The 17,115-nt window shown below is 37.7% G+C and overlaps 1 protein-coding gene across 1 annotated transcript in view; it reads left to right on the top strand.

Annotated features, from left to right (window-relative positions):
• Positions 1 to 17,115, top strand: part of DCC (DCC netrin 1 receptor) — a 685,279-nt gene that overhangs the window by 109,644 nt on the left and 558,520 nt on the right. Inside the window, exon 2 of the mRNA XM_012801997.1 lies at positions 13,728 to 14,012. Coding sequence (XP_012657451.1) covers positions 13,728 to 14,012 — 285 coding nt within the window. The remainder of the gene's footprint in view (positions 1 to 13,727; positions 14,013 to 17,115) is intronic.

The raw sequence follows: 17,115 nt of genomic DNA, 5'->3' as shown, positions 1-17,115 counted from the left end.
AAAACAAAGAGGGTATTATTGGATGGTTTTACTATGCAAGACACCATGAATGTCCACAGAAACATAAAGCAGTATATCTATGTTTGAGGAATCTGAAATTTAATTGGATAGAAGAAGGGATGCATGGAAATGTGGTAACTACAACCAATGAATTGCCAAATGAGTGCCTATGAGAATAAATCCTCTGAGATGACAGAGAAGAAAATGGGAAATGTATATTTGATTTGGATTTAGAAGATTCATTTGTATTCTGATATTTTAGTTGTGCATTCAACAGATATTTATTGAGTGCATACTATGTACCAACCAATATGGATAGACTTTTGAACAAATCCAATGAAGACTGAGCCCTCCCAAGTTGGGAAAGAGCAAACTAATTGGACAGAAGGTTGCAGGGCAGAGAGAGGCATAGATGACGAGTTAGATGGAAAAGTGCAAAGCCATGTTTAGGAGCTGAGTGAGAAGATCAATTAGAGTAAGACATGTGATTGCGAATGCAGAATTTTAGGATGCAAGAATGGAGAGTGAATGAACTGACAGATCCAAGAGGATCCTAGTCTACGATGGTAGGGAACTTGAGAAATAGTGATGTAAATCAACTTAAAATTTGGTCAACTCTGCAAATTTACTCGTGAAAATTTACCTACCTTGCACATCTCTTGTAAGAAACCTCAGATTGATGGACTGTTGGTGTCTTAAAAGATGGTTCTAGATATAAGACACAGATGAGTAGCAAATTTCCTAAAAGAACAAACTAAAAGTACAGTAAAATGTTAATATGTGTCTTTGATGGTATTCTGATGTGAAAGTGCCTGTAAGTCACACAGAAGACTGCCTCAAATCCTCAAATACTGAGGCCAAGAAAAGAGTAAAGTACATTAAAAGAGTTCACTTAAAAGAAGACAAAATTTGATTCAAAGTGAATTCAAAAAACTTGGCTAAATTTTATATAATTCCAGCTGTTTTAAACTAGCACTTGATGTTCTCTTCCTCGAAAAGCTAAATGACTTTAAGATAACCATATTTAGACAACTTTTGAGAACCAGTGTTCTGTCTATAGACCCAAAATAAAGTAGAGTGAGTGACTCTAAATTAAGGAGAAGACTCAATAAATGACAAGATAGTGGACTTATTATCACAAGCAAAGAAATGAGCTGTCTAAATTAACTTGAGTTGGTCACTTTTTGCAATATTGGGGTTTTCATTGTCTCTTCTCTTACCATGCACCTCCAGTCTTGTTTCTGGGTTGGTCTGTGATGAGCCCTCTGGATAAACCTTGCCTGGTGAGCTCTGCGCTTTCTCCTAGACGGTTAGGTCCCTTGGGGGAGAGTCATGGGGAATGTGCAATCTGCCTTTCTATCTTCGGTGATTTTAAGTGCCCAGTGTACCTATTACATTAGTTAAATGTTTCCAGGTGAATGTAAAGACTGGCTGCATGTTAATTTGTTTAAATGTAGAACCACAAAGATATCTAATTTTATAAATGGGAAGAAACTTGATGGTCAGCATCTCTAATCCTTTCAATTTGAGCTTCAGAGATTATGGTCCAATGATTTACTTGATCTCTTACTCCTGTTTAATTTTAAATACCACATCTCTTGCTCAAGTGTCCTCTTTTTTCTTGCTGCCTTCCGTAGACCACATTGTACTCACATAACCTCCGCAAAATTGCAACCTGAATAGTTTATTTGAGGTTCATTCCTGGCCTGTCCTTTCCCTCATAAACCCCACTCAATCTTGAACAGGTCCTGTGGATTTACCTCAAAATATATCTAGACTCTCCTTTCTCCATTCCCCTTGTCACCTCCTTGCCTGTGCCATAATTCCTCTCACGCTGGCTATTGTTAATTGCCACCTGAGATTCCAGGTTCCACTTTGGCATTGCTCTCTACCCCCCCAAAACTATTTTCTAAGCAGCAGCCAGAATGATCTTCAAAATATATAAATAGGATCATGTCACTCCCTTGCTTAAAAATCTCTTAATAGTGTCTCAATGTAATTGAAATAAAACACAAACTTACTAACATGCTATATAGCATCTGAGTTATCCACCCTGCCTGTGGCCCCAGTTTAATCTATTGCTGTATTCCTCTTTGCCCATTGATCTTCAAAGCTCGTGTTCGGTCTATTGAACCATGCTTCCTTTTAATAAATGCTTCTTAATACTTTAATACTTCTTTTTAAGTTCATAGATGGTAGCATCAGGAAAGATCATAAGTAAGCTTGGAAGCAATATTGTGGCTGATCTGATTCTATCAAAACTGCGTATGTCCTAAGCCTCCTCCGAGGGAAAGATTTACTTCCTATCACATGCACTGGCTTCTGGCTCAGGCCCCCTTAGATCCAGGGGAGAAATACATCTTTGACTTCATAAATGTGCCCTTATTCCTTCTTTCTCCTGGTCCAGGTGTCATATAATCCAATTGGATGCTGGGGAAAGATCTCACAACTGAAAGATTTTCATCAAGGATAGACTGTTATCCAACTTACAGACACTCTTCTATAGCTTAATGCTTGCTGCTGTTTCACGTCTGAAAACGTGTTTGGGATAAAGGATCCTTGCAGGCTCTTGTGGCAAACTTTGAATGAGTGGGAGACACATTTCAAATTACAAACTTCAGAGTCACAGTTCACCCATCTCCCTTTGAATGGCTCATTTTATCAGGTCGGTTTGCGTCAAGCTACTGAAAGCTCAGTAATTCTTCAACAAGTTTTGATTTTTCTCAGGCTGAAAATCAGACAAGTTAAGCAGAACTATTTTGCTTTTCCAATTTCATTGTGCGAGGGCACAGCATGCAAATGCATTTGACTAGCTCCAATTTTCCCCCAGTAGGTGCTTCCAAATTAAAATTAAAATTATATAGATTTACCAGAAGTCTTTAATCTAAATTATTATTTCTGTTGGGAATTCTTGCTTTTCATTTTACAAAATGGATTTTATGGGGAGGAAAAAAGATATTAAAATTATGAGAGAAAAAAATAGACTCTTTTGATATATTTGATGTGAATCTTGGCTATTACCAAATTAACTTTAATGAATTATATAGTTCTGAAATAAAGGCTTTGAGCAGATATGACTCTCTCTGAGGCCTCCTTGTACTAGAAACTTGTTCCCCTTAGGTTTCTCCTTTCTTTAATCTCTGTCTTTTACATGTTTTGAATATGGGTCCAAGGCAGATGCTTTTGGCAGGAAAAAGGATGATTTTTATTGAGAAGAATATGGTCCTACCAAACAAATGTAAAGTAAAATATATGAGCATAGAATCTCAGCAGTGACATTTACAGCAGTATGAAGGCAAATGTCTTATCCTACTATATTTTATATAGTGCCTAGTGCGTACCCAAACAGTACTATTGGTCAGAGAAAACATATGCACATGGGTTAATATAATGGATAGTCAGGTAGAAGGTAATTTAATCCTTTGGATAACATGCTCATTAAAAGTTTGAAACAATCAGAACCCAAGAGATTTTTATTTCAATGACTTTTGAAGCTAATAGGGGAAGGTCTTGCCAAGTTTTTAGGCCTAGAGGTTTCGCTGTTATTGGGGCTTTGTAATGTCTCACTCAGAAAATATGTTGGATGTGAATTTTATACTCCTCCCTGGAATTCCAAAATCCAGAAGACTGATCACTTCCTGAACAGTAATTGCATCTTAACATAAGTATAACATGGTATAACTTGGTATATAACATGTTAATGAAAGATAGCAGAAACCTGTACTAATAATTTGTTCATTAACACAGAGATTACTAAATTACAAAGCATTTATTGTGTGCTACTCTGTGTTGCTAAGGAGTGATAGCAAAGTATAGGAGTCATAGATTACAACCTCATGGAGCTTATTTTACTACCATAGTCAAAACATGTTGGTTTTATAATAAAAAGAAAGCAATACCATACTCGTATAACAGAGTATAAGCAGTTTTAGAGACCTTTCATTTTCTCCTATCACACAGGATGGGTAATAGATGGATGATCGGGAAATTTCCATTCAGTAATGTAATTGGCAAGTGAGCCCGGATAAAGTTGCAAAGGGGTGGTGACACTGACATGGTGAAAAGCAGAATATCATACTAACTTTAAGGGTTTGCTTTTGTGTTATGTGGCTGATTTGCCTGTCTTGAATTATGTACACTCCTCGGTAGGCCCAGCAGATATCAGCTGCCTTCATAATCAACTTTCATGAGAGTCATGACCATTTGTTAGCCATGCATCATGAGAGTTAAGCTTGATGGAGGGGCTGTGCATGAACTCTGTAAAATCATTCATTGCTATTGATTATAAACCAATCTTAGGTTTTTATAAAAAGAATTCTGTCTGTAGAGAATGAAAATAAACATATTGTCGAAGCCCGTGGAGGTAAACATCTCTTCATGAAATCAATACACTCATGAAGAGTTACTTGCAATTTGTACTAAATATAATGCCCTGAACAGGGTGTTGGAAACGTTATGAAAGTTTCCTTTTATATTTTTAAAGATAGGGTCTTTTTTAGGAAAAAATCAAATCATTTTCTCTCACTTTAAAAATGTTAATGATATAATTGTCTATGGTTGTATAGAATGTTACAAGAAATGGTTTTGCCATAATTTGCTTAACCAATTACCAATGGTACAGTTGGCCCATTTTCTATTTTTCACTACTTTAAATAATGTACCATCTGTCATTTATATATTTAATGGCTTTTTTTTCCTTCACATATTTTTGCATAGATTCCCAGAAATATAATTATTGGGATAAATTGTTATGATGCACATAGCCTAATCCTCTTTCAGAAGTGGTAGTATCAATGTGATGCATACTTTCTAAAACACTGTTAATGATCATCTTAAAAGGTTTGCAACATTGATAGGCTAAAGTGCTATATCATTTTTGTTTATACGATCAGTTTTTGATCAGTAATGAACATTTTTATACATTAGAAGTCTTATTTCTTTAAAGAAGTCCTATAGAATATCTTATGGTAAAGTAAATAAGCACATGAAGAACTCCTGATCAATCTATGTGACTGAGTTTGTATTTGGCTTAATGCAAACCCACAGGTAAAAACCTATGTCAGTCATCAAAGATAGGACAGCCCAGCCGAGAAGAAGGTAGTTGCCACTGTACCTGGTTTGCTTTTGTGTTATGTGGCTGATTTGCCTGTCTTGAATTATGTACACTCCCCAGTAGGCCCAGCAAATATCCTAGGAAGGATTCCATTCTATCTTCTATGGAGGGTAATAGATTATAAGAGGGATCTAAACCTGGGAAGATAATACCAGGTGAGTTTGAGGAAGAGATGAGATGCGAGAGCTCTCTTCATTATTTAAGCTGAGAATAGATTTTATAAGGCAGCTCAGATGAAAAAAAGGAAGTTGTTAAAATGTTACCTTGAACAGTGCTTCCCAAAACTGCTTCTGTTGACCCTGAAATTAATCAAGGGCATGGATGGGCCAAACCCATTCTGGCTTTTCTGATTGTTGATAGTAAAGACAAGAGGAGCAGGGCTGTTAAGCACATAGGTGTAATTCATATCATATGTGATTCATGCATCATTTATATACATGTCCTTCATATCATCTGATGACCATGTCCAGGGGAAAATGGGAGTGGGGCCTGAAGTCCAGCTGTGGATTTGCAGTCTGATCCTATGCACTGCCTTTAGGAAAACTCATCCCTCAGAGATGGCACCTTTTCCTATTTCCTGTGATGGCACAGTGCAGGGCAGTAGGCGTCCTGAGAATGGAACCAAGGAGGATGATTTGGGAGAATTTGGAATTACTCCATGGATTTGAAGGCCAGAAAGGAAAGAATCTAGTGGGCTACCAGGTCTGATGATGACAGGCCAGTATTCCAACTGGTTCTTCATTATTGAGAATTAGGAGTTTCAAATGACCATGATTAGGTACTGGGTCTCATGTACAGTCAGTCCTTTCTTCTTTCAAGGATCCAGGACAGCACCAGTCCTTTGGAGTATGTTTTATTAGATAAAACCTAAAGATGATTCTATGATAGACTTACTTGATAACATTTCTTGTACATATTTTGGCCTAGGAGATGAGTTCAGTGTGTGCTGAACTGAATTTGCAGAGCTGGACAAACTGTGTAATTTGCCTGTAATACCGTCCTTTCCCTTTTGCAATTCTTTTATTGCATCCTGCTGAGTTTCTGATAATTGGCCACATGGATATTTCTTATAGGATCCCATTAGAGTGAGGGGGTGAGTATGGCTGGCACCCCCAGGCACACTCACTAGACTTGCAATGTCTACAATCCAGCAATTGCTTTTAGCCAACCACCTCAGAGCCTGTGTTTTTGCCTATGAAAATGAAGCAAAAAAAAAAAAAAAAAAGAAAGGATGGGGGTGGGGAATAAAGGGAAATGAAAATACGTGGAGAGACGTGGGCTATACCGGCAGAAAGGAGCTTCTGACAAATTTCAGGAATACTCTTTCTTGGTCTTCTGGCTTTTTTAAAACAGGCTAAATCTAGAGAACTTCTCTTTGCATAGCCTCTATTCTCTGCCCTTCAGCTAATTTGAGCATTAAAAAAGGGGCACAGGAGTTCTGACTTTGAAGGGATGTAACCTTCAGGCTTTAATTTGGTGCAAACAAAGCATTTGGAGCAGCTCTCCGGTGGCTGGGAGAGCATTACCACACTGCTGAATATTTAAAAGCAAGGCATGTTTCCAGTCCCAAGGTCTGTCCCCCAATTGATAAGTCTCTTTTTATTAAATGAACTTTAATTACTTAATAATTAGACCTTCCACAGGAGAAGATGCGGATCCTGATAATCTGCCAACAAGGCTAGGGGGCAAGTGGGAAGAATGTGCCATTTTCAGATTAGAATTTGAAAGAAGGAACAGGCCCATTCTGCATGTGTGGGTGGAGGAGAGGCCTCCCGGGAGGCCTCCAGTCTTGGCATAAACCTGGACTGAAAAAAAATTTTTTTTCTACTTTTTCTTAAAAACGAGAATAGTTTAAAGTGAAAGGAATGGGAATTTGTGTCTAAGCCAGTCCAACTTTCAGACTGTCCAGACCCTATGGAAGGATTTCTCTTAGTTATGTGGTGTGCCTATGCTCAGGCAGAAGGGTAGGGAGAGACTATTGTTCGCTTTATTTCAATTCTGAGAGCCTAACACTTCGGAGGTCCCTACAGATTTAGCAGCTTTCCATTCATTGCCATGGTGATTTTTTACCTCATTTTTTTTTAACATCACAAAGAAAAAGCCCAACTGCAAAATGTTTGCTGCTTTTGCTCTTAACATTTCTACTGCTTGGTGACAGCAAATATTTAGCTTGTGCCCAGCATCTGAGGAAATATGCATTGCTCCCAGGAGAGTGATGATGGCGCCCTTACTCTGACAGTGCCAGCGAGTAGGGGCGGACCCTGTCCTCTCTGATCACGATGTTCCTGGGGACAGTGATTTCAGGGCAGGATGGGGAAATCCCATTCAAAATATCTGCTGATTGATAATTTAAACTTAGGGGGCTTAGACAAAATTTTCATGGGCACACCCCAGTCTCTTTTCAAATAAATTCTCCGTGGGTTGACCTGATATATGTCTATTAACTTAAGTTCTTTTCACTGTCCTGAATAAGTCACCTCTTTGTCCTTCTAACACTTCATGTCTCTCTAAGGATCTCCATCCTTCTAAGACTTCCCAATGTTTAGGACCTGGGCTGTTTGCCTAAACTGAGTGTCTTAACAATTATATATATGTTTTCATTCAACAAATATTTGATGGTTCAATATTTGCCATGCCCCATGGTAAGTGCTTATACCGTGTTTCCCCGAAAATAAGACCTACCCCCAAAATAAGCCCTAGCAGGATTTCTATGCATTTGTTAAATATAAGGCCTACCCTGATAATAAGACCTAGTGATGGGCTTGGCTATGCAGTGTATCTGTATGATATGCTACATAGCCATGCCATGCATTTTGGTGCTGAATATAAGACACCCCCTGAAAATAGGCCCTAGTGTGTCTTCTTGAGAAAAAATAAATATAAGACAGTGTCTTATTTTCGGGGAAACATGGTAATAGCAAGGGAAACAGACCTAGGCCCTGCTTTTGTGGAATTTACAAGTTAGCCAGAAAGATAACTATTAAATAAACCCCACAGTTAATTCATTACTGAATTGAAATAAGTGCTACCAAGGAGTCCTGTAGGGAGAACTGGCTCTGTCTGTGCTCAGGAGAGGCCACCATGAGGACATGAGAATTCTCATACTGCCTGGGTATGTTAAATCCTGACTATTCAAATACTGTGCAACTGAAGAGTGATAAGGAACAAAACCTTTCTCTTCTTTCCATGGGTAGTTGGTAAGTATTCTTGAAAATAATTGAGGTTATGGATGTTTCATAGGCTTTTCGAAACATTTAACAAAATAACATATATAAATAGATATTTGATGAATCTCTTTAGTGTTAAAGTTAGTATTAGAGAATAATTTAAAGATCTTTTACAAGTATCAAAATAAACAGGACAAAACCCATTTCTCCTCGATGTTCTCCTGGTGGCTATCCATCTCCTGCTAATAGCACTTAATGTTCACTATACAACTATAATTAGGATTGTTGACATCGATGAAATTTCTGATGCTGAAGCCTAGGTGCTTTTATAGTGTGTTAATCATGTATAAAATTTGAATTAAACGTGTCTTTATCATTTTGAAGGCAGAGCTCCCACACGTGTCTAACTTTTCTGTAAGTAAAACAAAATGATCTTTCCTTTTTTAGTTCCTCACTAATAGATTCTGATTTTTATTAAGACAGGGATGTACAGATAATATATAAATGCATAAGTTGGCTGGAGTCGGGGGGGTACCCTTCCAAGGCCACAGTTGTTTCTAGATTTAAAGCTGTTATTGCATCTCTGGCTAGGCTAGTAATTCAGTTAACAAAAGATCTGAAAAGGGACACAAGAACATAGAGTAGAATGAGAAAATATGAGTGGAAGAGAACAGATCTGGGCATGTCTCCTTACACCCCATTAAACCAGTCCCCCATTCTTGGAAATAGGTTAATCTGATGGAGAATATTTATCTTATCTTTTAAGAAGTGGAGGGCTCAGCTTCTACTTGCTTTGAGTGACAAGCATTTTTGCCAGTAATCATGCAGGTTCTTCTTGAGCTATCAAGGCATCTAGGACCTGGTGGTTTTCAGATATAACAGAGGCTAGGCCTTTGGCTTCTTCCTGATCTGGAAAAGCAGCAGGAGGTCTACTCCAGAAGGGGTTTAGCTTAGGCAGAGTCCTGGAAAAACTGCTTTTCTCTTGTCTTGTTTGCATTCAGAAAGTCTGCTTAGGCCTGGAAAATGGGAGTCATTATCAATGTCTGAGTGGGAGAAGCCCTGTGTCAAAACATAGGGTTTGATTGTAATATTGCCCTAGAATGTCCCCCAGAAAAGATCAGCATCATTCAAGATTTTAATGCAGGGGGAAAAATTTCTTATTTTGGGATGAAATTTTCTGAGCACCTTTAACCTGGAAGCCCCATTGTAGTAGATAAATACACATGGGCAAAATTCCTTTGTCCAGCACTTGAAGTTTTATGATAATACCAATTCCTCCCAAACAGAGAGGTTCCTTCCCTAGACAGGTTATCAGTAAAGAGACACAGTAAGTCAGTCACAGCAAGAGGATCTTATTACTTGGCTGAAGTAAAGATCATGCTGGGAATAATTCCCAAAGCTGTATGTCATTAAACAAAGTGGTTGGGCTGGTTTTCTAGTCAGAAGGCAATGAGGAGTGATCTGATAGAATATGGTGATGGGGTGATGCCAGGAAGCATGGTCTCACTGGATCCTGCCACATGGTGACACCAGGGCTTGATCTGTTTGGATCCTGGATCCTGCCATGTGGTGTCCATTTCTTAATTCAATCCTTGCTCCTTGGTCCAGTCCGAGCACTCAGGTTCCACCTGTGGTTGCACTCTTGGTCCATCTGGGCATGCTCAGGTTGCCACCTTCAATCTGGGAGTTCATGACAACTGAAAAACAACTCACAGCTTTGTTACATAAAAGTTGAGCCAGAGCCCGGTGCAGTGACTCATGCCTGTAATCCCAGCACTTGGGAGGCTGAGGCAGGTAGATCGCATGAGCTTACAAGTTTGAGACCAACCTGAACTAGAGTGAGACCCTCTCTCTAAAAAAAAAAATAGCCAAGTGCTGTGGTGGGCACCTCTAGTCCCAGCTACCTGGGAGACTGAGGCAAGAGAATGACTTCAACTCAAGAGTTTGAAGTTGCTGTGAGCTGAAATGCCATAGCACTCTACCAAGGGAGACAAAGTGAGACTCTGTCTCAAAAAAAAAAAAAAAAAAAAAAAAAGTTGAGTAGATTGGTCTAGTGTTGTTAGACTATCAGAAATTTGGGGAACCTGAGATTTTCCTGAGTGAAACAAAACCTTTGGCGATTTAGGAGCTGTAATGGACTTGAGTAAAGAAAGTAGTGAGATCGTTTCTGCTGTGATTGTGATAGATCGGGGGGATCTAACAAGTCTGCACCAGGCCTTTCCCTGAACAGGCTCTTGTTGAGAAGGTAGCTATTTTTCACAAGGATCTGGCTAAACTTATATTCATATCTCTCTAAGAGTGAATTTCAGGAATCATTTGTATTACATTTTAGAGCATCAAATGCCTCTTCTGAAAATACTGTATTTCATATTTATGAGTTACAGTGAGTTTAATGTTCATTACTATACCCTCATGTGCATGTCTTAAAAATATAGTACGAAGCTGATAGCCTATAACTACTACTTCTTTTAAAATGGTTGCTGGTTTGTTCTACCACCATGAGCTGTAAGTACTAAAATTTAGCATGATGTTGGGAGCATTAGTTCAAACCACATAGAGCCTTGTAAACTTAGAATTGCTTTTTGATGAGTAACATCTCCTTTTTGGAGACAAAAAGGCCACAAGTCATGTTTATAATTTTCTACTGTGACAAATAATCAAGTATTTGATTTTTTCAAGTAAAATTTCCAAATGTTGCTTAGTGACTTTTAAAGAGGATGCAGTTCTGACCCTGTTAGTAAGATCTGAACTTGCCAAAGTGTGCACACTGAGTCAGCATGCTGAATAGCGGCCAGTTCCGTCAGAGCTGATTGTATTCATGTATAGTCTCGTGCCTCACATATGATTCTTCCAAGTAGATGAAGTTTACATAGGAAAAGAATTGTTGGATATCAGTTTTAATTACTCTTTCATTTTATATTTTTTTCCATGTTCTAGAACTTACTAGCAAGTGCATTTTTTAATACTACATACATTTAGATGTCAAGTAGATATTTTAAATTTAACCAATGTGTATAACTTATATTGAATGATAAATTAGAATAAAATTTTTCAGATGTTTTGTTGATTTATCAAAATATTTTATTCTTTTCTACATATACAAAGCATATAACTTGTATGTTCAGGAAAGTTATTCCTGACTATATTTCTTTAAGTACAAAATAAAATAATAGGGATGAAGATCAAGAAGAAAACTATTAAATAAAAAAGGAAGAGATTTGTTTGAAATCTGTTGCCCCACATAAGCTTCACATCTATCCCTACTTATTACAGTTCTGTTTTGTGTGGGATAACTTCTCTGTTTAAGCATGTGTTTTAAACCCATATCTAAACCAATCACTAGTAGATTGATGTACTTTTTCTTCTTCTTTTGAATAGACTCAAAATTATACACTACAAACATCCTGGAAATTGGACTCTAGGAAATGAGCCAGGGCACAAGTTAACTGATTCCTTTTGTTCTTCACCCAGTGGTAGATCCAGCACAATTACAGATTAGTTCTGATAACCAAAGAAGGATGGGATTAGGCAAGTGGCTGGCGCCCCCTATAGATACATTTGTGGTGGTGATCCAGGGAACTTCATAACATCCAGATTCCGTAGGCTTAATTTAGGAGTCAGACAGTTCATGAATTAATATTTGCATCAATATTAAGGCTTTTAGATGAGCTAGCTTCCATCATTCTTACCAAAGAACAACTTTAATATTGCATCTCTAGGATTGCAGGCCTGTTTAGATGGGAATCGCTACAAGTAGTATCTTTTAACAACCTTGCACCTGTGCAACTTCCTATTTCATGGATTCAATTATTTTGCGGTTCAAAAACTAATCTCTCAAATGTACATAAGATTGCACCTTCACTTAGGGAAGGAGGCTTCTGAATTGCCTTTCTTATTTTCTCTCATATTAACTTATGATATTTGGCCCGGGCTATTTTGCCTTTGCCGTGTTGGCCAGCACTTTTATCAGATTGTCGGGAAAATTAGGATTATAAAAATCAATAGACCCAAATTAAAACTAAAAGTAATTAAGGCTGAAAATAGTAAAATTTTCATTTTTGCTAAATATTGAATTTTGCTAACTAAAATTTTAATTTTGGCTGAATGCCAAAACTTCTTGGCAGAATTTAACCCTGGGCCTTGGAGATATTGACTTAATTGAGATAAAGCAACAAAATGAAAATCTTAGTAACGTAAAATATTATTAAGACTTAACATGAACTCCAAACTGATGTGTCAAATTTTACTGTGAAATGTACACACAATAATAGCAATTCCAGGATGATTAAAATGCAAATACAAATATCAGAATATTACTGTGATGAACAGAGAAAATGCCTACAGAATTAGAATTGTTTAGTTGAATTAACTCTAGAAAATAAAATTGTCATTGATCTACCCATGACGACATGATTCACGCAAATATGTTTGTTTGCAATTGTTAAAAAAATATTCCCATGGTCAAAGGGCTAGAATCAGAAATATCCACCTTTTTATTAGTAGGAGTTCAAGAGGGCAGGCTCAAAATACCTTCTGCCCCTTTTGTGTACAATAGTATGATAGAGAAACCTTCTCTCTCATCATCCTTATACTCATTAGTGGCTAGTTTTATTGTATTTTTCTTTTTTCCCTGTGTTTGTTAATCACTCACATGAGTATACCATTTTCAAGTTATTTCATGTGAATTAATTATTATCCCACTTTATAGCCCAAAGAAATAAAACAAGTTACCAAAGGACTCAGACAACCAGACCACAAGCACAGCTATTCTAATGCCAACTTTAGGACTTTTTCACTATGCTGCAGCTATGCCTGGTAAAAACTAAGAAACACGTACTTTCAGTGATTCTCAACCTTCCTATGCCATGGCCCTTTCATACAGTTCATGACCCACAGGTTGAGAACCGCTGTGTAAGCAGTCTTTCCATAAAAGATTGTTCTTTCCTATAATTGGCAGTTGATATCACCTATCTGTCTTGAAACCGATGTAGTTATGCCCTGTGGACTTCCATGACTTCATAATCCTTTGTCCAAAGTTGGTCACAGGAATTCCATCCACAGTACCAGGAGCCAAAGGAACAAGTTCTCATCGTCAGGATTGCTTCCTAAAAAGTGTCTGAACTCAAGTGGAGAATTTCACTTGTTTGAGCCTCAGTTTCCTCATTTGTAAAATTAGGATGATCATAGCTGTCCTGCTTCATTTTCTGGATTATTTTATTAACCAGTAATAAATAAGCTTCTAGAGATGAACAGCAAGATCTTCATTGTTTTTAGCCACAGAAGCTACTGTCGTCACAGATAATGTGATAAAGAGTAGAGAGCAAATGAGATGGGATTTGAGAAGATACCTTGTAGATTATAATTTGCATAGAGAATAGGTTACTCTTATTGGGGATTATCCCGCCCCATCTAAAGACTTATCCTCCCCTGCTTTATTTTTCCTCTAGGACCACTGAGGTTTCTTTCCCAGACAGAATCTGTCACAGCCTTCATGGGAGACACAGTGCTTCTCAAGTGCGAGGTCATTGGGGAGCCCATGCCAACGATACATTGGCAGAAGAACCAACAAGACCTGACCCCAACCCCCGGCGACTCCCGAGTGGTGGTCTTGCCCTCTGGAGCACTGCAGATCAGCCGCCTTCAGCCAGGGGACACTGGAATTTATCGCTGCTTAGCTCGGAATCCAGCCAGCTCAAGAACAGGAAATGAAGCAGAAGTCAGGATTTTATCAGGTATTGTGGTCTTCTTAATTCTCTTCAGAATAATTTTCTCTGGCATAGTTTAAATAATATTTTTTCATTAACATTTCTCATTGTTTTAAATTATGTATCATTCATTGGGTTTTGTTTTCTATTATTTCTCCCTTCCTCGCCTAAAGGCATCAGATAGGGGTGCGCCAAAACTGTTCTTATTTTGCCATGCCTTGTTGTTGAAGTTTCTGTAGGAACAGGTAGTTCTCCTTAAGTTTGGACTCATTGATTCATGCACTCATTTGTAACATTTAACGAGTACCTCTTTGTGCAAGGCCCATCGCTAAGCATTTCTTAGGCATTATTTCATTTTTTTCTGATAATAGTCTAAGAAGTAGTTATTATTATGCCCATTTTTAGGGAATGAAGGTAAGGATTAGCAACATTAAGCGCCTTCCCATCCAGGAGCAGTGGTGGCTCGTGCCTGTTAAGTCCAGCAATTTGGGAGGCTGAAGTAGGAGGGGAACTTGAGTTTAGGAGTTTGAGGCTGTAGTGAGCTATGATTGCACCACATACCACTCTAGCCTGGATGGTAGAGTGGGAGCATGTCTAAAATAAACAAAACCCAAAGAACAAGAAACCTTTCCTTAGTATTGAACTTCAGAATCACGGTAAGTATTAGGGAGCCGGTAAGGACTAAGACTGACACAGAACCTGGCCTATTAGTACTGTGGGTGAAACAGACATGTAAGTAATTACAATAAATTTTCATTAATATCATGAAAAGGAAAGTCATTTCTCTTCATCTCTCATCGTCCTTTTCATTTCTCTTCATCTCTCATCGTCCTTCTCTTTGGCAAATCTCTCGAACTCTGATATTACTTTTCTTTCCCAAAGAGAAGTTGGATTGGATGGATGTTCCCTGAGATCTCTTTTCTTCCAATAACTGCCATGATTGTGTATCTATGTGATATCTACATTCTCATTTAGTTTTACTTGTAAGACTTACTTAGACTCACTTGTGAGAATCACAAAAAAAGACATCCACATTAATAATTAGGATTGGATGCTCATCAGGAACTCTGTGCTTTTACTTGTGATTGTCACAAGTGCTTCAGATCTGCAGACAGTAACATTCCGAAATCATTCTAAAAGCAAACTGACAATTTGGCTGAAAGTTTGTAGGTGCTTTAATAAAGACATTCTAACATCCCCAACTCTTTTGTATAGTCTCTCTTTCATTATTCACAGGAGTACAGATTAAATGTGTCAATAACCATCAACAACAGTGGAAGATTTCATCCACCAGGCAACAACAAAGAGAGAGGTAGAATTTATCCCAAACACATACATACACATGCATACAACGTTACATATTTATGTTCACATATCATTCATGATGCCTCTGTTGAGTATATCACATAGGAAGCCAAGATGAGCCATACAAAAAATTGATAAGAATATGTTTGATTGTCTTAATATGAATTGAAAGGTTTTCCAGTAGTTATTTAGAAACCAAGCTGGACTGATCAAGTATCAAATTTGAAATGGAAAGTTTTGAAAGATATAGAGGCATAATCATAAAATTAAGATGTACCTTTATTTGTTCACATTGTAAAACATCTTTGCACTGTAATCCATGGAGATTTATTTAAAACCAAATTCCGTATAGTTAATTTGGCTAAAATTAAGAACATGTTCATGTACCTTGGAGATGTGTGGCCATTATTACCTGAATGGAAACCATTTTACAAAAACATTACATGTATTGAGAATGCTTATCTGAATTCTATGAATTCAAATGTAAACTTCAAACAGGAATGATGAACTGAGGTCACACACACACACTTGATCACAATTGACTAAACCTGTCTCATAGTCTACTGACTATGTAGGGAAGGAAGATATCTTTGACTCATGTGTCTCGAAGTTTATAAGTTGGTTTATAGGTCAAATACCCAGGTCTACATTAAGTAAAAGATTGAGTGAGAATAAATGAATGAATGGCCAGTCCCAGCTTCTTTTAGTTGCCACTTGTCACTCTCTCATTTCTTAGATCATTCTGACCTTTTCTTAATCAATTTCTACTTTCTATAAGTACCAATTTGGGGGAGGAATAAATTCCATGCATATATTGCCCACTCACTATTGTAACTCTTATTTAATTGGGAAAGATAGAATCAATTAAAATAGAAAATCATCATGTTCATAATATGATTTAGGAACATAAGAAGTGGTATCAGAATGGTTGGAACTTTTGAAACAATATATTTTTCCTTGGTCACTAAACCACTATGTTGACCAAAGTTATTTATTTTTTTAGTTTGAAAAATAAATGCTAACGTGAACTTTTTCTAACACCTGTTTTGATCATAATCCATCAAGAGAATGTTTGACTTCCTATGTATGTGTTTGTAGTTATTTAGTTTTAAATAATATTTAATGTACTTATACAAGCCTATGTGAAACGTATTTCAAGTTATCCCTTTTACATATCAGGCACCTAATGTCTGATTAGATATACACAATTCATATTTTAGCAATCAACTGTTTTAAAGTGCTATCTTTCAGCAATCAGATTCAGCTTATTCATTAATAAATATTCAATGAACTTTTGAGTGAATCTTAGATACCGGCCATCTTACTGGTTGCTAGAAACAAAATATTGGAACATTATGCCATCAAACAGCTTATAGTCCAGTGGGGGAAATAGATAAAGCAAGTAGGTTGTGCTCTGAAACAAGAAACCCAGGGTGCTATTGCTGTACATGGCAGAGAAGTACAATGAGGAACAAGTAGGATCTAAGCAAGGAGATGGTGTACCAAGAAAAAGGCGCAGGGGCACAAGTGTGGAGGAAAGACACATCAGAAGCTTTCCAGGGATCTATACACTTCCTCTTTGACTGCTCATGGGGCACAGGAGATGACAGAACAGGGATAAGCTGGAAGGAGAAGAGTTCACCTGGGCAGGGAGGGAAGGTGACATGCTGCAGCATTAATCCTGGAGAGAATTAACCCACAGCTGCTACTGAGATAGTAGCAGAAGGTATTCAGAAACGATGATGGTTGGGGAGAAATTAAGGAAAGGTCCTAGAAACAGATCCGATGTGGCTTATGAGGGAGGGCATGGAATCCAGGTCCTGAA

The sequence above is a fragment of the Otolemur garnettii genome, unplaced genomic scaffold (genome assembly GCF_000181295.1).
Source record: "Otolemur garnettii isolate 467f Iridium unplaced genomic scaffold, OtoGar3 scaffold00012, whole genome shotgun sequence".
NCBI classification, from domain to species: Eukaryota; Metazoa; Chordata; class Mammalia; order Primates; family Galagidae; genus Otolemur; species Otolemur garnettii.
This window is presented reverse-complemented; position numbering and strand designations above follow the sequence as displayed.